Here is a 24,835-nt window from a genome sequence, read left to right as displayed (position 1 = left end):
TGAGACTGAAAATTTAGCACACAATCTCTTCAGCTTTGTTTCTAGCAGACTGTATTTGTGTTTTGTCACAGTTTGGCTCTCTCCACCTTGGGGCTGATTTCTCTTCACATCTCCATCATGTCTCCAGTCTACTCACCCCCCAAATACACCACTGGCTCCACCCTCTTAAGCCCGTACAGTTCTTATGACCCCTGCGATCCCACCCTGGGATATATCGTCCGAGGTCAACCCCAGCTTTCCAGGTATGCTCCTTCCACTTCCCGCTACCTGAACCCCAGCCCTTGCCTCGCCCGAGGCGTCCTGTTCTTTCCCCAGGAGCCTGAACGTGGGCGAGCTGCACCCCATACAGAGCCCCACATCGGCCGTCGGAGTGAAAGCTACAGTAGGATGCAGGTTAAAGGTCAGGTTCCCCGAATTAATGGGCCGAGGGGCCGTTCGCCTTCAAGGACTGGATATACCTGCACGTCTCCCCCAGCAAGGCAGCGCAGGTCAGTCAGTCAGTCAGACCTGATGCGGGAGCTGGCCACACTGGAGATCTGTGACCAAGGACCAGTGGAGAGAGGAGTGTACACAGTCAAAGAGAGCACCATCAGGGGACGGACAGATTACTCAGGGCCTCTCTACTGGAGCTCAGAGGTGAGTTTGTACATTGACAAAAACTAGTTTTACCAAGAAAGTTGTCCCTCTTTTTTCTACATTACCAGTCAAAACATTTTGGACAGTAAGATTTTTAATGTTTTATTTTAAGTACAGAAAAAACAATACAATTTTGAAACTATCATTATTTTACTATCTGTAAAAACTAACTGTTTTCTATTTGGCTATATTTTAAAATGTAATTTATTCCTGTTATTTCAAAGCTGATTTTTTTTACTATCATTACTCCAGTCACATGATCCTTCATGATTCTAATTTGCTGCTCAAAAAATAGTTATTGATTAAAAATCAGCTTTTGAATGGTATAGTGTATAATGTTACAAAAGCTTTTTATTTCAGATAAATGCTGATCTTTGGATCGTTCTATTCATCAAAGAAATCCTGAAAAAAAAATTTACTCAACTGTTTTAAATGTTGATAATAATAGTAATAATAAATGTTTCCTGAACAGCAAATCAGCATTTTAGAATGATTTCTGAAGGATCATGTGACACTGAAGACTGAAGTAATGATGCTGAAAATGTAGCTTTGATCACAGGAATAAAATTGCATTTTAAAATAAATTAAAATAGAAAGCATTTCTTTTAAATAGTAAAAAAAACCACAATATTACTGCTTTTGCTTTTGGTGAGCAGAAAAGACTTCTTTAAAAATCTACTAATCTACTAAAAATCTATCTGTATTTTGGTTAAGATGAGCCAAATGTTTTTCTGCTGCTGTGGCCATGAGATTGTTTTAAGGTAATGTCAAAATTATAGTAAAAAAGGTCTTTGACAAAAATCAGGGTTATGGAGAGGCGCTTACAGAGGAAGGAAATGGAGCCAATTTTTGCAGAAATGTCAAGTTTATCATTTTATAAAAGCACTTACATTAACTCTTTCAGTAAAACGAGTGTGCTTTTTGAACTGTAGAGCTGTTCAAATTTTACAGTCATTTTAGTTTTTTTTCAGTCCTGGAGAGTCGCTGTCCTGCAAAGTTTAGCACATAATTCTGAATACTTTATTTGGATTTTTCAAACATATTTGTTTAGATATGGAGCTAAACTGTTATTTGCATTCTCTTGAGGACAAAACTGTTAAGATTATATAGAATTTTAAACAGGTAAGGTAAGTAAAATTATGTTAACATGCAAATTATGCTGTGGATATACTACTGAAACTAGTAAGTGTTTTAACAATTATGGATTTACCTGAATCACTCCCATTGTAGCTGCCCTGCCATAACCTATATTTTTCTCTTAAAAAAATAAGTTTTTTTTTTTTTGTGGTAATCAGCATTATTATTGAACTTGTGCTGATATTCCTTTAGTTATCTTTTGCAGTCAGCATATTACTATGTTTAATATTCACAGTAATTTAAAATGATTAGAATTAACGTGACCCTGGACCACAAAACCATTCATAGGGGTCTTTTTTGTTTTATTATTAAACTGTTAACTTTTAAAATTATTATTTATAATTGAGCTTTATACATCATCTGAAAGCTGAATAAATAAGCTTTCCATTGATGTATGGTTTGTTAGGATAGGACAATATTTGGCATTTTGAAAATCTGGAATCTAGAAATATTGAGAAAATCACCTTTAAAGTAGTCCAAATGAAGTTCTTAGCAATGCATATTATTAAAAAAATTAGTTTTGATATATTTACAATGGGAAATGTACAAAATATCTTCATGGAACATGATCTTTACGTAATATCCTAATGATTTTTGGCATAAAAGAAAAATCTATAATTTTGACCCATACAATGTATTTTTGGCTATTGCTACAAATATACCTGTGCTACTTATGATTGGTTCTGTGGTCCAGGGTCACAGATATGTTTGGTCTGACAAAGTGAGGCACAGCTCTAATCACTAAAACCACTATTACCCCTGTAATACTCATATTTACTCACTAGAGTGCGCTGTCTTCTTCTTTTAATTAAAGCTGCTGCATTTAAGACTGTGTATACAGGAGCACAGCAATGAGTATCTTTGACAATAGGTTAAGATGAGAAATATAGTACAGAAATATTATCTAGGAAAGCTAAACATCTGTACCTGCATTAGAGTGCATAGATTTGAAATGACCGGTTGAAATCATACATTTGAATGATTCATTTTTGTCAAGACAAGTAAGAAAACTTCAATGTTGTAAACTTAAGTATTTGGAGTCTTAAAGAACAATACATACAAAAGGTTTTTTGCTTTATGTTTTATTCAATTTATTGAATAAGCTGTAAATGTAATTGTTAATTGTTTAAACAGCCAAAAGCACTGTTTCTTGAGATATAAATGACTAAATATTTCACAAATATTAACATTTTTATACATTTTTATACATACACTACCAGTCAAAAGTTTTTGAACAGTAAGAGTTTTTAAAGAAGTCTCTTTTGCTCACCAAGCCTGCATTTATTTGATCCAAAAACAGTAAAATTTTGAAATATTTGTACTATTTAAAATAACAGCGTTCTATTTGAATATATTTTAAAATGTAATTTCAAAGCTGAATTTTTAGTATAATTATTCCAGTCACATGATTCTTCAGAAATCATTCTAATATTCTGTTTTACTGCTTAAAAATATTATGTTGAAAACAGCTGAGTAGAAGTTTTTTTCAGGTTTCTTTGATGAATAGAACGTTCAGAAGAACATAATTTATCTGAAAAAGAATTCTTTTGTAACATTATAAATGTCTTTATCATCACTTTTGATTAATTTAAACCATCCTTGCTAAATAAAAGTATTCATTTCTAAAATTTCTTTCCCCCCTAAAAAAACAAACAATAAATAAATAGATAAAATTGTACTGACTCCAAGCTTTTGAATGGTATAGTGTTAATGTTACAAATGCTTTTTATTCCAGATAAATGCTGATCTTTCTATTCATCAAAGAATCCTGATTTTTTTACTGTTTTAAGTATAATTTAGCTTTGATCACAGGAATAAATTACAATTTAAATTGTATTAAAATAGAAAGCAGTTATTTTAAATAGTAAAAAATATTTCCAAATTTTACTGTTTTTGCTGGACAAATAAATGCAGGCTTGGTGAGCAGAAGCGACTTCTGTAAAAAAAAAAAAAAAACATTACAAATCTTACTGTTCAAAAACATTGACTGGTCGTTTAGGTATAGGCCATTATTGAAGTATTAGCCTGGACTTGTCCAGGCCATACAGCAAGCCCATGCAATAACTGATCGTTGATTGGGTCTCACAAAGTCTGTCCTGCCATAAACATCTTTAGATTGCAGCTGGTTTTGTACAGTTGTATGAGATCATTCATTTATCAGCTGACATTGTGCCAGATTGATTGCTGGTCGATTGCTCTCATAGTGGGCCAGAGGTCTGTACAGTACTGAATATAATTACTTGTTCACAGTAGCAATATCAGCACAATTTCATGTTGTTAGCTTGGACTTTGTCTTTGTCAGGTCTATAGCGTATGGTCAGCCAAATCAGGGTGTTATAAAAATGTGCAGCACCAGGTGCAGTTCTGCTTAGAACTCTGATTTAAGCTTATTTATGTTCCCGTTCGCCTCCTGTCCTAACAGTGTGACATAATGAGATGCTTTGAAATTTAATCTCACCATTTTTTATGCATTATTCAAACATCAGTAGAGATCACTGTGCTAGAATGTAAGTTTTTGTTTTCCTTTCTCTTCTCCTCCATTCCACTCCCATGGTCTTGTGGTGTTGGGAGAGGCCGTGAAAGATTTAGTGGTGTCTTTATGATCTTTATGTTTGTTGCCTGACGCGTTACGTAAGTTGCATAAATCTACAATCAGGTTTAAAGTCATTGTAAGAATAAGCAGAGTGCTGGAGTACTTGCACAGAGAGATAAGGTTCAGAGTTATTTTTTATTATATAAGTCCATTATAAAGCTTCATTATTTTGGATTATCTTTATTTCATCATTTTTTACAAGTTTTTGCACCTTTTGATTGTAAATTAGGTTATTGGCTATTCTAAAATCACATATGCAGTTCTGCATGCGCTCTTTCGTACTGTATATTGCAGATTTCACTGGAAATATGGAACAAAAAGATAAAAAGTGGAAATGTGTAGTTATCTTAAAGGCAACATGTTTTCATGTTTAAGTGCTATAAATGGGTCCCAGGTGCATCTACCAACCCTGTAAACATGAAAAGGGACAACACAGTAACTTTGTTTTGGTAACGTTGTAAGAGTATCTTATTATAATATTATAGCCCCTTAATCTGCATGTTTCCACGCTATTTACTGTATATTAGGCTGCTGCCACACAAGTCTAATATACCTTCACATACATAACCGCCTGTTTGTAACATTTTGAATGTGTTTTAAGATAAACTTAACATAAATGTGTATTTGACAGTTTAAGTGCAATAAGACATGAAAGAGAACTTAGTTTAGTACTCACATTCCATGTGACAGCTGCTTTCTGTGTGCGTGCTTCAGATGTGTGTGCTTAGAAAACCCCATATCAAAAGTTTAAACTAATATGGTTTAAAATGCATGATTTTAGTGCAACAGACATGATGATCAAAACCAAACAGATGTTTTTAGCAGAGTATCTGAAGTATGAGATGTAAAGGCACAGCCCTCTGGACAGGGGGCGGGGAGCAGAAGCTAATTTTCATTTAAAGACATGCACAAAATTTGTGTGTTTCTGCTTCTTTCCACTCAAAAAAGTATTTTTATAATTATACAGCCGGTATAATAAAACATGGTCAGTACTTGTAGATAGTACTTGTACATGGTCAGCAGTGCACATGATCATACAAAGACACACAAAACGCTATTAGGGTAACACACAATACTAAAACAATACGATAAAAATTAAATGAATAACATCAAATGTAACATAAAACTCCCTAATGTGGATTACTGGTAACAAAAATAAAAAATAAGAACAAAACTATTTCTATTGTTATTATAATGATTTGTCTTGTTCATAATTTTTACTTGCTAAAACCATAAATCTGACAGTATTTTACAATAAAATGACATATAATGAGATATTAAAACCGTATGACTTACATTTAGCCAATTTTTGTTTTTCTGTAAAAAGTGTACAGCTGAGGTCAAAAGTTTACACCCCCCTTTCAGAATCTGCTAAATTATTTTACCAAAATAAGAGGGATCATGCAAAATGCATGTTATTGTTTATTTAGTACTGACCTGAATAAGAAATTTCACATGAAAGACGTTTACATATAGTCCACAAAATAATAGTTAAATTTATAAAAATGACCCATTCAAAAGTTTACATACGCTTGATTCTTAATACTGCATGTGTTGTTACCTGAATGATCCACAGCTGTGTTTTTTTGTTTAGTGATAGTTGTTCATGAGTCCCTTGTTTGTCCTGAACAGTTAAACTGCCCGCTGTTCTTCAGAAAGATCTTTTAGGTCCCAGCATTTTTGTGTATTTGAACCCTTTCCGACAATGATTGCATGATTTTGAGATCCATCTTTTCACACTGAGGACAACCGAGGGACTCATATGCAACTATTACAGAAGGTTCAAATGCTCACTGATGCTCCAGACGGAAAAACCATGCATTAAGAACCAGGGGGTGAAAACTTTTTGAATTTGAAGATCAGGGTAAATTTAACTTATTTTGTCTTCTGGGAAACATGTAACTATGTTCTGTAGCCTCTGCAGGGCAGTGCTAAATGTAAATTGAAATTAAATGTGATATTTGGGCAAAATAAAAAAAAGGTTCACATCTCCATTCTGTTAAAAAAAATTCACCCCCCGGCTCTTAATGCATGGTTTTTCCTTCTGGAGCGTCAGTGAGCATTTAAATAGTGTAATAGTTGCATATGAGTCCCTCAGTTGTCCTCTTCATAAGTGAACTGATTCAATTTGAAACGTGTTTGGATGAACTATCCATTTTTGCACAAAAAGTTTCACAAACACAGTATTACAGTCTACTGGTGTTCAGAAAATGCCAGATCTAAAACCATAAGACCTTCATCATAGCATTCACAGCTGCAACGAAAAATACTTATGTTAGGCAGATGGAATATTTGTTTAGCTGTTTGTACTGTATAGCTTTAAAGTCATGTGATTGAGTTGCTGAGGTGATCCATTTCTACTTTTGGTCTTGACGCATAGTTTCTAAAGAAAATGTAGTCAGACTGCAATTAAGGTCTTGCGCTGTGACATTATGTTCAGTGTGTGTGTGTGTGTGTGTGTGTGTGTGTGTTAGTGAGAGAAAGGTGGAGAGCAAGAGATAAAGGGAGTGAGTGCTTAAGTTGAACATCATAATTCAATCACTGGGAGAGTCTCATACTGATGCCACTCCTTTCTCACTCTCCCACGTCAAGTCAAAGCATGTGGTACTGTAGGTTCAGGCTATACGTATTTGTATACACACATACACAGACAGAAGATACACTCCTATGTGTTTTGTGATTGAAATTGCATGAGAACATGTCTTCTGTCCTGCATTCCAAATCACTCTGTCACATACGAATCACCTTCTGGGATCTGTGCCGATCTCTCACCATGACAACCAAACATGTCTGCACAAGTCACCAGAATGAGTCAACTCTTTGTGAGCTTAAAAAAAAAGCTGTTAGTAGTATACCAGGGAAAATTAAGGTGCCTGGGTGTTGCTATGAGAATGAAGGTTGCAGCATGGCAGGAACAATGATCTTTGTCCTGTCTAAGATCATCTAGCTGATCTCTAGTTGGACATCTGTCAAGAACATTTTATAGCTGGACCATGTTTCAAAATTCAAGCTAGGAATTATATTACACACAAAAAAATATAAATCCTGTATTTAGGACCATTAAGTGCTTAATTCTGACAAAATTATGTCACAATGTATACAATACTAATGGCCCAAAATAGGCTTGGCTTATATACACAATACTACTGTTCAAAATTTTGGGGTCAGTGAATTTTTTAAAGATTTTTTATATTGATACAAAAATGTTCAAATTATGGTTTCCACAAAAATATTAAACAGCAGTTTCTGTTGTGGATGGAAATAAATATTTCTTGAGCAGCAAATCTGCATATTAGCAAATATTTTCATTAAATCCCAAATCTAATATTTATTTTATTGCTGTTGCTCTGCATTACTGTCGTGTTTGTGTCTGTTTTTATTTTTCCATTTAAGACTTGATACTTAAAATATTACTGAGAGTTCCATTACTGTATGTCTCCCGTGCTCTGTGGAAAGCTATTAAATTTTCCTTTGGGTATTTTTCTGCTATTAATGAAGGGCTCTAGACTAGACTGTTTTACTGCCTTTGATGTTTAATGGAAATGTTCTGAATTTCACAGAAAGCTTGTTGCACAGAACTCATGTTGAACAAAAGTCAGTGAGAGTTAATGACCCATTACTTCCTCTAGAGTTTATTTTTTACTACTGACAGAAATTTACTATACTATAAGTCTTATTTTCCTAAAAGTAACAACTGGAGCTTATTGCAACATAATTTGCTTGACTCAGCACCATGTGGCTTAAAATCATTTATTTGGCTCCATTATTAGTAGGGCAGAGGTCATAATAAGTAAAGGCTTTTTCAGTACACTGTAAAAAATTTGCTGTAGTTCTGCAGCTGGATGCCAGTAACTTACCGTAGATTTTTAATTTATGTTATTTACTGGCAACAGTTTGTTCAAAGTTAAATGAACATTAAACATTAACAAGTCTTTGTCTTTACAGAATAAAACTATAAAATAACAACCTACTGCAAAGCATTCTGGGAACCAGAAACCTTCATCAACCTTTTTCTGTTTTTTTACTTCAGATTTTGGTTCCCAGAATGCTTTGCATGAGGCTGTTATTTTAGTTTTATTCTGTAAAGATAAAGACTTGTTAATGTTAAATGTTCAATTAACTTTGAACAAACTGTTGCCAGTAAATAGCATAAATTTAAATCTACAGTAAGTTACTGGCAACCAGCTGCCAGTAATACTGTAATTTCTACAGATTTTGTTTACAGTGTAGGACTTTAGTAATGAATGACTAAAAAAATTTTTGGAGTAAGGGGACTGTAAATAAGGACTGTAAAGAAGTAAAGATCATGCTTATTACTCATGGCCCAGATAAGATGCTTTATTGCCAGACAGATCAACTTTGTACTTTCATCTGAATTAGTGTCAAGGCCATTTGGCCTATTTTGGCTCGCAGTAAGAGCAGGTCTGGGGCCAGCTGTGTGCTTGGCTTGGTATTAGCCATTTGATGTGACAGTACGAGACTTCCCCTGATAAATTCCAGAGACAATCTGACTTCATGTAGACTGCACAAGCTGAGGGAAGCCATGGCTTCACTCACGTAGGCTTCCTACAAATTAAGCCCCTCTTTCGGTTCTACAAAATGCAACAGACAATGCCTATAATTAGAGTTGATGATCATGTGCATCTCCGTGTACTTGACAATTCTTCGCCACATGACTTTATAGATGTATAATTAGGCTTCAAATTCAGTGTAAAATGTAAACCGATTACCGTTTGGGTTAATGACTCAAAACTCAGGAGGAATCCTTCAAGGGAATCAGAATAGTGAATGGTGTCAGATTCTTGTCATTTTACAATCATAAATAAAGGCACATATGCAATGCGAGATTATGTTTCCTGTCGAAGCTTTGAGATCCGCAAAAGATGTGAAGAGACACTCTGGAGATCCTGAGATCCTATGATAAAGAGTTCATCTCATCTCGCTCACATTCCACACAATCCAATAGCTCTCTGTACTCTCTGGCTTGCACTATAGAACATACATGCCAGATTCCTGACATACCACATGTCTGGATGACATTAGTTAAGGGCATGTGTGTATACGGCTCTGCATTTTGTTGATTTAATCATCTGGTTGAGCGACAACTCACTTCCATTTGGAAGGTCGTACCTGAAAATATATGTAAAGGCCTGATTATAATTGCACTCTTATATGATTCCAAGTATAATGTTGGAAGAGTCACTGTCATTTCTATAAAATCATAAAAAAAATTGTTAACTGGCCCATTTCTAGGGACACACCAGTATTAGACATTTTTTTATACTGGATATACTGTATATCAGATGATATTGGATTGCAGAGGTCATGACATTTTTATTATTTTAATTTTAATTATGTTCCTTTAGGATCACTTATAATGTTAGTAAATATTTTACACATCAAGCAAAAGCATAATTGGAAAAAATATGATTTTCAACCTACATTCTGACCCTCTGTCTCCTTCATAACTTGTCAGCAAATGGCTGTGTTATGTTATGATTGGCTAGCGTCACTGCAAAAAGCATCAACGTCCCCCCTCATTTCACAAGAATTAGTGTTTTAAAAAAATAATCAAAAAAAATCCAAATGGTAGACAAAAAGCATTGTGGAATTGCTTGTTTATGCTTTGCTATATGGGTGCTATCAGATCCAATACAGCTTGTACTACTTCATTTTTCAGTAAAAGTTTCTTTGCAAATTATATAAAACTGCAGTGAAATGTTCGGAACAAACATAATCCTTTGATGATATCCAGGATATAATGTAGTGTATTCCAGGCCTTAGGCGATTAAGTAACCACCTAGCAACAACCTAGAACACCCTAGAAACTACCCAAAACACGATAACGTCTTGATGATGAGCTTTACATGAGTTAGCATATTTCAAGAATATATAATCTCACCCAGCCCATGTTCATTATGGCATTCTACCGGGTGAGCTATCAAGCAAGTTTACTACGTCAGAAAAGCCATACATATAGAGCTGGTTATGTAATGCAACTGTCAAATAGTATAAGATTCACAACAGTATTGTGCACAAAACCCCATGAAAATAGGTCTATTCATTAGTTTATAATATGCCCCATATTCATAATGAAAAGGTAGTTAGTATGTATGAAAAGAAAGTTGTTGGTGTTTTACTGCATCTAGCAGTAAAAATTTATTTCCGCTGGAAACTGCAGTCAATTGTATCAAAGACTATAGAATATCCAAGACGTGTCACTCGTATAGTTTTGAATGGGGAAAAATGCCCGCGAAGCCCCGCCTTTTTAATAAAACAGCCAATAGTTGATAAGTAAAGTCGGCATGTCACTGCAGCTGTCGTTTGAAGTCCCAGTTGCTATAGAAACAATCAGTGTTCTGAGACGTGCACTCAGTACTGTGCATGCGCACTGGCTGATCTAGCCTAAAAAATAAGCTTTTTTAACACTATTGGAGCACAAGGAACAATATTTATGAGGCTGTTCTTGTCAGATTTTATTGGTGATTTAAAATTTGAAATTTAATCGTAAGGTCGGAGTAATGAGTGAAATGACTTACCTTAAAGGGACTTTGATTGTATAAGTAAGTTTTTGGAGCTCATTACAGACAGTTGATTATAAAACAATCTGCAGAGAATTCCCACGAACAACATATAATCCCCTCTGACGTGATCTGGGACGTCATGCAGTGTATTGCAGCCTTTAGGCTAGCAAGCAAACACCCACAAGAGCCTAGCAACCATCTTGCAAAGCCAAAACACTTTAGCTTTTTGACGATGAGCTTTACATGAGTAAGCTTATTTCAAGAAAATATAATCTTACCCAACCCAAGCTCATTATGGCACTCCGGGTGAGCTATCGAGCAAGTTTACCACGTCAGAAAATCCATACATATGGAGCTGTTTATTTGATACAACTGTCAAGATTCACAACAGTATTATGCACAAAACCTAACGAAAATAAGTCTATTCATTAATTTATAACATGCTATTTAATCATAATAAAAAGGTGAAACATGTAAAAAGGAAGTTGTTGGTGTTTTATTGCCATTAGCGTTCACTGCAGAGACTTGTATGTATAGGTATGTTTTTGGAGTTCATTACAAACAGTTTATAACAAAACAATCTGCAGAGAATTGCCCTGAACAAACATATAATCCCCTCCAACGTGATCTGGGACGTCATGTAGTGTATTCCAGCCTTTAGGCTAGCATGCAAACACCCAGAACAGCCTAGCAACCACCTTGCAAAGCCAAAACATTTCAGCTTTTTGACGATGAGCTTTACATGAGTAAGCTTATTTCAAGAAAATATAAACTTACCCAACCCAAGCTTATTATGGCACTCCGGGTGAGCTATCAAGCAAGTTTACTGCATCAGAAAAGTTATACACATGGAGCTGGTTATGTGATGCAACTGTCAAGATTCATAACAGTATTCTGCACAAAACCTAATTAAAATATGTCTATTCATTAGTTTATAATATGCCCCATAAACATAATGAAAAGGCAAAATGTGTGAAAAGGAAGTTTACTGCTGCTAGTGTTTATTTTAGCTGGAAACTGCAGTGAATTGTATGTATAGGTACATTTTTGGAGTTTATTATAAACAGTTTTTGGAGTTGATTACAAAACAATCTGCAATGAATTGCCCCGAACAAACATAATTCCTTCTGACGTGATCCGGGATGTCATGTAGTGTATTCCAGCCTTTAGGCTAGCATGCAAACACCCAGAACAGCCTAGCAACCTTTTTACAAAGCCAAAACACTTTAGCTTTTTGACGATGAGCTTTACATGAGTAATCATGTTTCAAGAATATATTATCTCACCCAACCCAAGCTCATTATGGCAGTCTACCGGGTGAGCTATCGAGCAAGTTTACTGCGTCAGAAAAACCATACATATGAAGCTGGTTATTGAATGCAGCTGTCCAAATTGTATACAATTCACAAAACCTATGCATGAATTTATTACATGCCCTGTAATCATAATGAAAAGGCGAAATTTGTGAATAGGAAGTTGTTTTACTGCCATTAGTGTTTTTTTTCAGCTGGAAACGGCAGTGAATTGTATGTATAGGTAAGTTTTTGGAGTTCATTACAGAAGAACTGCAGTGAATTGCCCCGAACAAACATTATAATCCTTTCCGGTGTGATCCGGGACATCATGTAGTGTATTCCAGCCTTTAGGCTAGCAAGCAAACACCCAGAACAGCCTAACAACCACCTTGCAAAGCCAAAACATTTTAGCTTTTTGATGATGAGCTTTACATGAAGCTTTTTTTAAGAAAATATAAACTCGCTATCTAGCAAGTTTACCATGTCAGAAAAGCCATACATATGGAGCTGGCTATGTGATGAAACTGCCAAAATTGTTTAAAGATTCACAAATCATGTCTTTGATGTCATAACAGTTTGATGTCATAACAGTGCCTAAAAACACATGAAAATAAGTCTATTCATTAATTTATAACATGCCTTATAATCATAACGAAAAGGTCAAAGGTGTGAAAAGGTTTCATTGTGTTTCAGTTGGAAACTGCAGTGAATTATATATATAGGTATGAGTTCATTATAAAAAGTTTTTAGAGTTGATCACAAAACAATCTGCAGTAGATTGCCAAACATATAATCCCTTCTGACATGTATTCCAGCCTTTAGGCTAGCAAGAAACCACCTTGAAAATCCAGAATACTTTAGCATCTTGGTAATCAGCTTTGCATGATTGCATGACATTAAAAAAAAAATCAACACATTTTACTTTTTGTAAATGTAAGGGTGAACAGATTCTGTGTGAACTTTGTAATAGATTAGGTCATAAAACTTTGGTGATTCTCTAAACGTACTATCTGCTCTTGAGTCACCTTTTATCTTTTGACTTCTATCATATCATTTCATAAGAGAAACACCCTTGACATATGGCTCTAAGCTGATGATACAGTAAAAGATAGATAATGTATGCAGGTATCCACCTTCAGGCCACTCTTAGTGAGGTGCTTTAGTTTGCCACTGCATAGGGCTCTACATCCCCAGAGGTAACAACACCTAATGGCACAGGATTAATTAGCCCCCTTGAGTCCACACTTCCGTTGAGTCAGCACACAAGCGGCTTAAGGATTGAGGGAGTATTTTGTATATCAGTATGTATTTTTCTATGAAAAACCAGCTGATATGTATCCAAAGTATTCAGATAGCTTTGTAATGACTGCCTTCATGCATGATGGCTTTTTTTAGTAAGGAAAATTTCGATTACCGCCTTCATTTGTAATGAATATATACAGACCTGGTTTTTCTAGGAACCCTCAGTCTTTGTTATGCAACAAACCTGCCAACTAAGCCAATTTCTGATTGCTCTGATAACATCAACATTTGACCTGTTACTTAACTATTGTCTCTGTCCCAAGCAGCTGTGTCTCTGTTGTCATTTCGGATTAATGATTTGAGCCATTTGGTCCTATTTTCAGTCCTCATGGGTTACAGTGCTCAGAGTAGATTCAGGAAAAAGCTGGAGAAAGTCACTGATTAGAAATCATGGTTTAACTAGGATTACATGGGTGGGATATGGATGGACTTACTTACATTATGGTGTTACACACTCTTAGCACACACTGTGGTTGGCATGGCGATGATATAATGTCCGGAGGGAGCTAGAGGAAACATCAGAGACATGGGACAGAAAAGCACCAACAAGAGCCGTTGCTAGAGTTACCTAAGAAGACAGTTGTGCACGCATGTGCTTCTTTTGCGTGTAAGCCTTTGAGTCTTTTTAAGTTTTTGGGCTTTAAGTCTATTTGCGTTCCCATACCAAATACAAGGGTACACAATGTCTCTGGCTGTTTTGGCGTCCACTGTCCCACATATACTCACCGTTTACTGTAATAACACTGTTCACTGTTATAACTCCAGCTGTCACCGAAAAACCTTCATCACATATTTACAAGTAGCTCCATTTACACATTTTGCCCTTTTTCTTAAATCCATTCCAGAAAACTTCAGAAAATGCCTCACAGAAAAGTCCACAGATTCTGCCCAGGCATGTGTCACACCCTCTTTACATAACTAATAACTATCGGCTTTGTGGCTAAATATAACAAAGAAGGCATAACAATAAACTTTCTGTTTAAAGCTCAAAACTATTCTAGTAAATTCTCTGAATGACTATTACACACCTCTTTCATGATACTGTTTATATTTTACAAGGCAGTAGAGCCTGCACATTATTTTTTAAACACACAGAACCTGTTTAGTACAGAAATATACTATATTAATGGGAATTTATTGGTGATTTTCTGAATACCTGATAAATGCATTATGTAAGCACATTATCCAACCTTAATAATAAAGTATTGCATATATTTGTTGCAGAGAAGGCAATGTCAAAATGCATTGCGATGGGCTCATGAAAAAAAAAAAGTAGGATATTTCATTCCACACTAAAAATATTCTTAAAAATACTTGCGTTTAATTAAAATTGGGTTATTTTACCTAATTGGGTTAATTTACTGGATTATCACACAGATGGCTTAGCAACATGCTAACATCAAACTTGAAATGTATTTTGAGTCAAATTTGCCAAGCTGAGAACTATTTGCATTATCTTAGTTTATGTGGAACTGAAAATATAGAAATCTGTGACTTTTACAATTGAGGTCAAAAGTTTACTTACACCTTGCAGAATTTGCAGAATGTTAATTACTTTACTAAAATAAGTGGGATCATTCAAAATGCATGTTATTTTTTATTTAGTACTGACCTGAATAATATATTTCACATAAAAGATGTTTACATGTAGTCCACAAGAGAAAATAATAGTTGAATTTATAAAAATTACCTTGTTCAAAAGTTTACACACGCTTGATTTTTAATACTGTGTTAGGTACTTGAATGATCCACAGCTCTGTGTTTTTTGTTTAGTATTGTCTGTCCTGAAATTCTTCGGTTTTTCAGCATTTTTGTGTATTTAAACCAATTCCAGCAATGACTGTAGGATTTTGAGATCCATCTTTTCACACTGAGGATAACTGAGGGACTTGTATGCAACTATTACAGAAGGTTCAACGCTCACTGATGCTCCAGAAGGAAACCCAATGCATTAAGTGCTGGGGGTGAAAATTTTGAACAAAATAAAGACTTGTACATTTTTTTTTAAATTTTGCCTAAGTATCATATATATTTTTTCATTTAGTATTTCCCTTCAGAAGCTACAAAAGATATTTACATGTTTCTCAGAAGACAAAATAAGTTAAATTTACCCTGATCTTTAAATTCAAAAAGTGTTTCCGTCTGGAACATCAGTGAGGATTTGAACCTTCTGTAATAGTTGCATGTGAGTTGTCCTCAGTGTGAAAAGATGGATCTCAAAATCATACAGTCATTGTTGGAAAGGGATCAAATACATAAAAATGCTGGAAATTCTACTTTTATTTTTTATCTTGTGGACTATATGTAAATGTCTTTTATGTGAAATATCTTATTCAGTTCAGCACTAAATAAAAAATAACACACATTTTGTATGATCCCTCATATTTTGGTTAAATAATTATTTTGCAGATTCTGCAAGGTGTATGTTGACTTTTGAGTTCAACTGTGTATATATATATATAAGAGTGTACCTTAGAGTCAACTGGAATTACATCATTGATTGAATTTCTTAGACTTCATGTGGTCTACTTGGATCAAGCCCCCCCTTAGATTTTCCACTCATGACTGTGAACATTTCATTAGCGCTAAATAAACACTCTCTGCCAAACTCGCTCTCTTTTCATGCATTTATTCATTGGTCAATTCAACATTAGCAGTTACTCATTTGCCCGGCACATGTCCCTGCAATTGCTCGCCTTAGGCTGACAGTAAAAGACTTTAATATTATGTAATTGAGGCTGAAACAGCCTAGGATTTCCTTTCTAAACCCAGCTGCAGTTGAGCAGCGGTTTGGAACACAGCCCACTGTATGATTCTGCACTGCCTAACAGCTGTGAATGTCATCATTTTCTGTGTGCAGTGGTTTTGGGTTGGCTATAGTCACAGAATATGTCTGTCCTATTTTTTAAATTACTGTTACATGTACATATGAGTCAGATAGACATTTTTGGCCTTTTTGGTCATATCTAGCTGTTCCATCATTTTAAATATGCCACGTCGAATTAAAAGTAGTTCAACTTTGAGGAAAATGTGTTTCAACACCACTGCATCTATGCTGCTCTGTCTAGCTGTGTGGACAGTTCTTTCGAATGTAACATGTTGTTGTAAGTCTAAAAATTATACTGCCTGGCTGTAGCAGGAGTTTAATGGCCTTACCCACTGTTGTTTTCATGCCACTGAAAGAATGTTGCTCTGCTAGGTGACTCAGGCTTTGTTTCATGGAACTCAAACAGACTCTAATGACCTTGTTAGTGGTGCTTGCTAAGGCTGAACTGAACAAACACACAAGAAATGCACTTCAGCATTTACCTTGTCCCTCATCGCTCACTTGTGCTGTGCACATGATTGACACCTCAAATCATGTGGCTGCTTGAGGAGAGGTGGACCAGTACTTTTCAGACTTGCACTTTCACCTAGCATATGATACAATAGGTATTTTCCACAGACTTACACTGAAGCCATATCAGAATCAGAGAGAAAAAAAAAAAACACTTACAACACTTTAGCAACAACCTAGCAGTGCACAAGCAACCAGACCATGTATCTGTATAAGTGGCCCAACTCCTGGTGCTGGTACTACCTCCCTAGTATTGGTAGGTTAGGATTAGGTGTGGGGGAGGGGTTAGGATTAGCCAATCATGTAGCGATTTCAACGAAAGAGGGTAATAATTTGGCTGGGGGTTAAAAATAGCCGGCACGGAATTGGACTTAGGATGTGGAATCCTTGAGTATGAATCCCGTGAAAAACATGACTCATGATGAAAAAGCTGAAATATGAGAGATCAAAAAACAAGCTAAAACGGCATGCTTGCAATTGCGTTTTTACGTCACATCATCTTTTATTCATACTATCGTGTAGGTTTAGATGTAGTGCAGATGATACGCTATTTTAAAATGTCACTGAGCTTTCGGGTGTGTTCAAATTTATCACGTTTGGTTAGATTAAAACGAACTCTGGTGGGATTGCTCTGTTAGTGCGGTTCATTTGAGTAAGTGTGAACGCTGCCATCTGAACCCTGGTGTGCACCAAACAAGTGGACCAAGACCGCTAAAAAGATGGGTCTCAGTCCACTTCCAAATTAATTCTGGTGTGGTTTGCAACATGGACCAAATACTTCTAAATGAACCAAAAACAGGAAGTAATGAATGACAAGATACAATGCTATGCCACTTGATTTCACGAAGGGAGCAAGCAATGTATCCAAAACAAAATAAGCAGAGGGCAAACATTCGCTAAGTCCAGCAGACGGCATTAGGTGTATCCTTTGTGAACGTATTACTATACCTTTAGGTTCAGCATCTTTAGGTTCGCTGTTAAAAATACCAGTGTGAACGCTAAGCGGACCAGGACCAAATATATTTCTTTCCTTTTTGGTCTGGACCAAATGAACCAAACAAACCAAACTACAATTGAGAAACACACCCTTAGCGTTATAGCGCCACTCAACGGACATTTCAAGTCAGAATTGTGGTGAAACATACAAAACCAACGTCACATAAAACGTACCATATGTACGTTCAGCGCCACTCAGTGTTCATTTCTGTTGGAAACTGCAGTGATATACTTATTGGTACATATTTCACACCTTGTGCAATAGTTCCCACAGGTACGTTTTTGTCATGAGATCAGGTTGAAACTTCCTCCTCCACTTTTAACTGACTTCTTTGCGCACTTGGGCTTCAGTCTCTTCTCAGTTTAACGTCAAACAAAATGTTTCCTATCAGACCTTAATAAATTAAACTTGCATCACTAAAGTGAACTTTGGACCAGTTCTTCTCTCTACACACAACATACTCCTCTACGAAGGTGAGTCTAACCTTTTGTTTCCTTCTGCTAATGAGAGACTTCGTCACTACAGTGTGCGCTTTCAGTCTGGCTTGTCTTAAACATCCAGAGACAGATCCTTACCCTGTACAGCACTGAACTGACAAGCAATTCCAGCTAAAGTGTTGAACCGATTCCCCATTGAGAGTTTCTGCATTATCCTGTCTTCTCGTGCGTTTGTCTTACACTGTACACTGTACACTGCACACTGCACTGTGCCACAACATCTAAAGGCTGTCTACACTGAATGTGACAAAGCGACCGTTGCAGATAATTAGAACTTTGTGTAAGTACGTCTTAAATAGAAGAAGGCATCCATTTACTGTTGAGGATTTGTCATGTTGTGTCGCATCGCACTGCATCCAGTGTAGACAGCATCAATGATTATAATGTGTTCGATTTTTTTTGTGTTTTGTCGCACCGATTGCATCCAGTGGAGACCTGCAATATCCTAGAAATTGCAGATTTAAAATGACCAAAATCTCTTGCAGTGGCTGAAAGTATCATCCCTTTGGCCTTCATCTTGACAACCTCCTACCTCAGGGTTTCAGTCACCGTAGATTGGGTTTGTCATATAATTAAGGGCATTAGCACTAGGTGACAGATTAAAACCAACAACTTGGAAGTATCTGTAGGTGTTCTCTAATTTTGATCTCTGCTGTAGATATTCATAAATGTGTGTAACTACAATTGCAGACAAACAGTGTTCACGGACTGGCTTTGACCGTTCCAATATGGGGGACGCTAAAAAACTCTCAGATCACCCTAGGCAGCTTCCACAACAACTAGCAAAGCATACATAGCCAAACCTTTAGTAAAGCAAGCAATTAGTATCTTAAAAATCTAGTAGTTTCCTGTCTGTTCCTCTCTCTCTACTCTGTAGATATGCAGTGACTCTGCAAGGCTGATTATTGTTGTAAATATAGGCATAGAGGCGGTCAGGTCACAGACGCTCAGAACTGACAGCGCACCTTGCCTCACCTCTGCTGACCTTTTTATAGCTGGAAGTTATATACTTATAATTTCACTTATATAAATTTATTCAATATGTCCGCTTTATTTGTCCTAGATAAGTGTATTTGAGTATAAAGCACTACGTGCAAACTAAGCCATACTCATGAAGTATACAATGGAATATAAAGAGTTAACGCAGTAGTTTTCCATCAACCACTTGAGAAAATAACCAATCGTGTTTTACAGCGCACTATTCATGCATGAGTAGGAATCAAATGAGGATTTCAGTAGAAACATGCTGGCTATGATTTTATACTCTTGGCCAGGAGCCATTTGCAAGATATGCAGATTGAACATGAGAATGCTTTAAGCATGCATTCTGAGAATGGGAGAAGGGTCAGTTCTGGCTTGGCTTTCCTGGATGCCACGAATGTGTTACATGGTACTCTGAATTCATTAACCAGCAGCACCAATGTGCATGTTGCTCATTACAAAGAAGCCGCAGTGATTGTAGTTTAACTGTGTGGTTATATATGTAAAAGTTCTGAGAAGTCAGATTTCCATTATGAAATGAATCCATTTCTAATGAAGTAGAAGCTAAGAATGTCTGTCTGAGGGTGTGTGTTACCAAATGTGAGTATTGTGACCTGTTGTCAAACTAGAGGCATGCATACCAGGGTCCCTTCAGTGCTTGGACTATCTGTAGTCATTGGCATCTAACCCACACACACATGTGCATATTTTGCATACTGTACATTTCAAAATCCATGACACACAACATGCTCAGGGAACACCCTAAACAGACACTGTGAGGTGTTTTTTAGGTGAAAGTGATCTCATAGCCTTAGGGTTTTTATAGAACAAGGAGTTCAGTGCTCTATTCAACTATGCACTATATAGTATATACAGGGAAGTCATTCAAAGATGAGACGATGTGCACTATACTAAAGTATCAGGAAGTCATTAAAGTAGAGTTTTGTAGGTCACGATGTCCAGTGGCAAATAGTGATGCTGAAGATTACAGTTGTAAATCAGATTATAAATGTTCTTGAGATAATGTAGGTGACGTGTGCAGGTGCAAAAACCACAGCTGCAATGCGAGGGAGTTGTGGGCGGTAACCAGGGCATCCCTCGTGTAGGACAATTGGTGGTTGAGAACTAGCTTAGTTTAAAAATCCCCTAAATCTCTATTAAAATGTGTCAGGGCAGTAATGTGACACTCGTCTATTAATTTACTTAGAACAAACATAAAAAGTGCAATTCTTTTATACAATGGCTTAAATACACATTATGTTGTCAAAATTAGCACATTAACGCAGGGGATTAATTTGTACAGTTTAATGGCATTAAAAATATTAGTCAGCGCTGCAGCTTGTATAATTTCATATTAAAGCGTGAATAAAAACTATGAGCATGCGTGTCAGGTCTGCGTCAAGTTCAGCAGCGGCAGCCAAATAACCTAATTACCCAGCTGCTGTGATGTCTGTTAATCAAAAAACAAAAGAAAAAAGAGGAAATCACTAACTTTTGTAGCTTTAAAGATTCATCTATATTTGAAGAGCTAATTTGCAAAAACAAATAACTCTGTTTTTAACAATTATCAAACATCATGTTTTTTCACTGTGCATTCCAATTAATCTCAATCAAACTGCAGTTGGTTTATTTTAATTAACACAATAAAACAGAATAACAATAAATAAAACATGATTTTTAAAATGAAAACAAAAACCTGAGTTATCTGTTTTTGCAAATAAACACTCCACTTTTTTTGGAAATAGGCTCAACTCCGCCCAAGTTAATAAGTTGAGTTGTACCGTTTTGAAATCCATTCAGCCGTTCTCCTGTTCTGGCGGAATCGCTTTTAGCATAGCTTAGCATAGATCATTGAATCCTATTAGACCAATAGCATCTTGTTCAAAAGACCAACGAGTTTCGATATTTGTCCTATATAAAACTTGACTCTTCTGTTCTGTAGTTATATTGTGTACTAATAACGGCGGAAACTGTAAAGCTGCAATTTTCTAGGCCGATAAGATTAAGAATATTGATATTACTGCGCCTGCTTCGGCCATGTTACTGCAGCAAACTTCCTTGACTATTACGCCGGAATGAAAGTGTAGTTCCTAATCTTATCAGCCTGGAAATTCGCAGCTTTACATTTTCCGCTGGTATTAGTACACGACTAATACTATAAAACATTCTTGTTTAACAGTAAGTACTATTTCAAAATAAGTGCTTACTCAGAATATTTGTGATTTTGGACGCAGCCTGTGTCCATATCAAAAAGTTTCTTATATCTCAGACAATTTGTGTAATAGCATGATAATAACATGTTTCTATGACATGTTTTTAGTGGGTGCAGGACACTATAGTTCATTTATGTGAGGATAGCAAAATAAAGTAAACTGTGACATATTATACCCAAAAATTCTTCATACAGTGGACTACCAGTTAAATTGATAAACATTTGACTATGTTTTGCTGAAGTGTTTTTTCTTGAATTGCTAATGCGACCTTTTTACACCACAGACTGAACAAAATGAAGCATTGCTTGGCATTGGTCAACAAAGTATTGATAGTTGTGTAAATATTGTCATACCAACAGTTGTCTGAATTTTTGGTTGATTGTAATCCATTACATACCTTTCTATCAAAGTTATCTGACATTATCAAAATGAATTTGTTCTGACACAGTTTAGCTCTGAGTTCTTGTCATATTTTATTACCATTTTCTAAACTATAGCAAATAAACTGTGATAATATGAGAAGGTGTCTGGATAAATTTTCATTTGACTGTATTTAAGGGCTGTATTCATGCTTTTTTTAACTTCATTTAATTAAAACTTTTCCGGAATGAAATTAAGAACTTGTCACATGTGTTTTAATCCATATTTTTAAAAGTTATTTTCCTTTGTTTTTACTAAGCCAGGTGTATGCGTTGTGTTTGGTATAAGTGTGATTATGTTCAAGGCTGTTCAGTGATGAGTTCTACTGCTCTGCCTGTTGTGTGTCGTGGAGTGCACTGTTTGAATAATTTAGAGGTCACTGTGATGTTTTCCGTGTTGTGATGTGTCTGTGTGTGTATTGGAAGTGTTTAGAGGTCAGTGTGATGTTTTGGTCTATTTTTGACTGGCGGGTTCAGAGTGAGTCACTGCAGTGGTTTTGGTGACATCACTCCGTCTGCGTCGAGGACTGCTGCTTATTATAGACTCAAACACATGCAGCCTTTCTATTTTTCCCTTCTTCTGTCATCCACCTGTGTGCATAGATGTTGTTTTGTGAACAGTGGCAAAACTGAGAGGATATGCTTCTCCTGGTATCTTTCCACCAACATTAGCTCTCTTTGGTGCTGACTTGACACTTTATCTACTAAATTGCTTAATCTGTCTATAGGACCTCTGACAGTTAATAATTAAATTAGAGGCCATTTACCAAGAATATACCTCTATTAAACAAGAGCTCACACTTAATTGTTCTCACTCATTTGGGGTTTAAATCCTCCAGCATGCCAGGTTACACTGGTTGGTTCCCTGAGAGCAGTGACCTCTTTGCCAGTCTAACTGTTGTGCAACAGCCCTGCATGCTGATTAGCTCAGTTATGTAAACACCAGTCATTCATGGCTTGTGTCCTGCTTTTGTAGGGTAAATACTTGTGCAAGGCATTTAACTCCACTCCACTCCAGTATTTTTTACTCTTTTGATGCCCTATTAATGTTTTTAATAAGGAATCATTTAATAAGGAAGCATTACTTGTTTAGTGTCTGTGGACCACTGAAGAATGTTTGGGGCTAAACCCAAATTAAGATAATTCAAAGACATTTCATATATTATTGTGTCAGATTTGATTTAATTTATGGATAAATAAATACACATTTCAAATGAAATATTAAGTTATAATATTACATAATATTATTATAAGTCATAATGTGGTCTGTAAGCCTATCACTGGCTTAAAGTCCAGACGATAGCCTTTTTACAGTCATGTTGTCAATCTGTCGGCCTTAATCTAGGAATATGATTTTATATACTTTTATTGTGTGAGAGAAATAAACACAACTTAATATTTAAAGCTCCAAGCAGTATTGAAAGGGCCACCTCCACCTCGGTGACCTTAAGAAAACGTGAACGGTGGGCTATATGCATTTAAAATAGTACATATTATCGTCACCTTAGAATTATAAGGTTTTATCTGCATTCTGAGCACTTTTGAGATATTGAGCTTCAAAGTTTTTGCATTCCATAGACTTCTGTAGATAGAACCATTTTAGTTGTCTAAAAAAAGGCCCAAAATGAGTAATATGTCTTTCAAATTTCAAACTAAAAATTTGGCACAGATTGGACATGGCATTTCCTGTTGCCAACAGGTGGTGCTATGATTATAACAGTATATTGTCATGTAGATGTTTTCAGGCTGGACACTTATAAAATGTGAACAGATGTTGTATGGCTGAGTTAAACAATGAAACATCGAACCTTGTCAGGCCACCACGGACACACCTTTAAAGAAAACTTAAGATCTTCACAATTTAACATCGCAAAGTCTTTTAAATAAGACTGACCAAATATAATGTTGATGTTATTAAATCTCTAGTAGGAGCTTGTTACAGTGTAAAACATGTCACTTCCTGTTGAGGACATATGTGACCCTGGACCACAAAACCAGTCTTAAGTCGCTGGGGTATATTTGTAGCAATAGCCAAAAACACGTTGCATGGGTCAAAATTATAGATTTTTCTTTTATGCCAAAAATCATTAGGAAATTAAGTAAAGATCATGTTCCATGAAGATTTTTTGTAAAATTCCTACTGTAAATGTATCGAAATGTAATTTTTGATTAGTAATATGCATTGTTAAGAACCTAATTTGGACAACTTTAAAGGTGATTTTCTCAGGATTTAGATTTTTTTTGCACCCTCAGATTCCAGATTTTCAAATAGACGTATCTCGGCCAAATATTCTCCTATCCTAACAAACCATACATCAATAGAAAGCTTATTTACTGAGTTTTCATATTATATATACATCTCAGTTTTGTAAAATTTAACCTTATGACTGGTTTTGTGGTCCAGGGTCACATATGAGCATGTGTTCAGGGCCGGACTCTTATCAAACATGTTAAGTTTGGGGCAGATTAGTCTCAGCCTCAGACGTCACGCCCACGGAACGTTGGCTAAACGTCTGATGCATAATATGGTACACTTAACTGGAAACACTTCAGGAATGTCGAAGTCGTCATCTGATTAGTTGAATTTGACCGGATTTCCGGGAGACGCGAGTGTCGCGGTTATTTTCGGTCCGCCGGGAAACAAAGCGCCGACTGATTTACTTGGCGTTTTGCTAAAAGGTGCTTATGCAGACGCCGTTGTTGTTATACACATTTGCACATTTGTTATACTCTTCTTCGTTATCTTTCAATGCTGGTTATTTCAGTGACTGACTTGTTGCACCCCAGTCTGTTGTTGTGGGGGCATTGCCACGGTTGTTTGACATGTCGGTCAAATGGCCTTATGGGTGGGCCTTAGCCAATGAAAGCTGCCATGGATTCCAGACCTTCTGGCTACGCGAGACT

The 24,835-nt window shown here is 36.1% G+C and overlaps 1 protein-coding gene across 1 annotated transcript in view; it reads left to right on the top strand.

The window, feature by feature from the left end:
- Positions 1-24,835, top strand: part of usp2b (ubiquitin specific peptidase 2b) — a 46,217-nt gene that overhangs the window by 2,691 nt on the left and 18,691 nt on the right. The window contains exon 2 of the mRNA XM_073841154.1: positions 72-636. Coding sequence (XP_073697255.1) covers positions 118-636 — 519 coding nt within the window. The 5' untranslated portion in view covers positions 72-117. The remainder of the gene's footprint in view (positions 1-71; positions 637-24,835) is intronic.

The sequence above is a fragment of the Garra rufa genome, chromosome 5 (genome assembly GCF_049309525.1).
Source record: "Garra rufa chromosome 5, GarRuf1.0, whole genome shotgun sequence".
Taxonomy (NCBI): Eukaryota; Metazoa; Chordata; class Actinopteri; order Cypriniformes; family Cyprinidae; genus Garra; species Garra rufa.
Note: the sequence above shows the minus strand (reverse complement) of the source record. Positions and strands in the feature narration are given on the sequence as shown.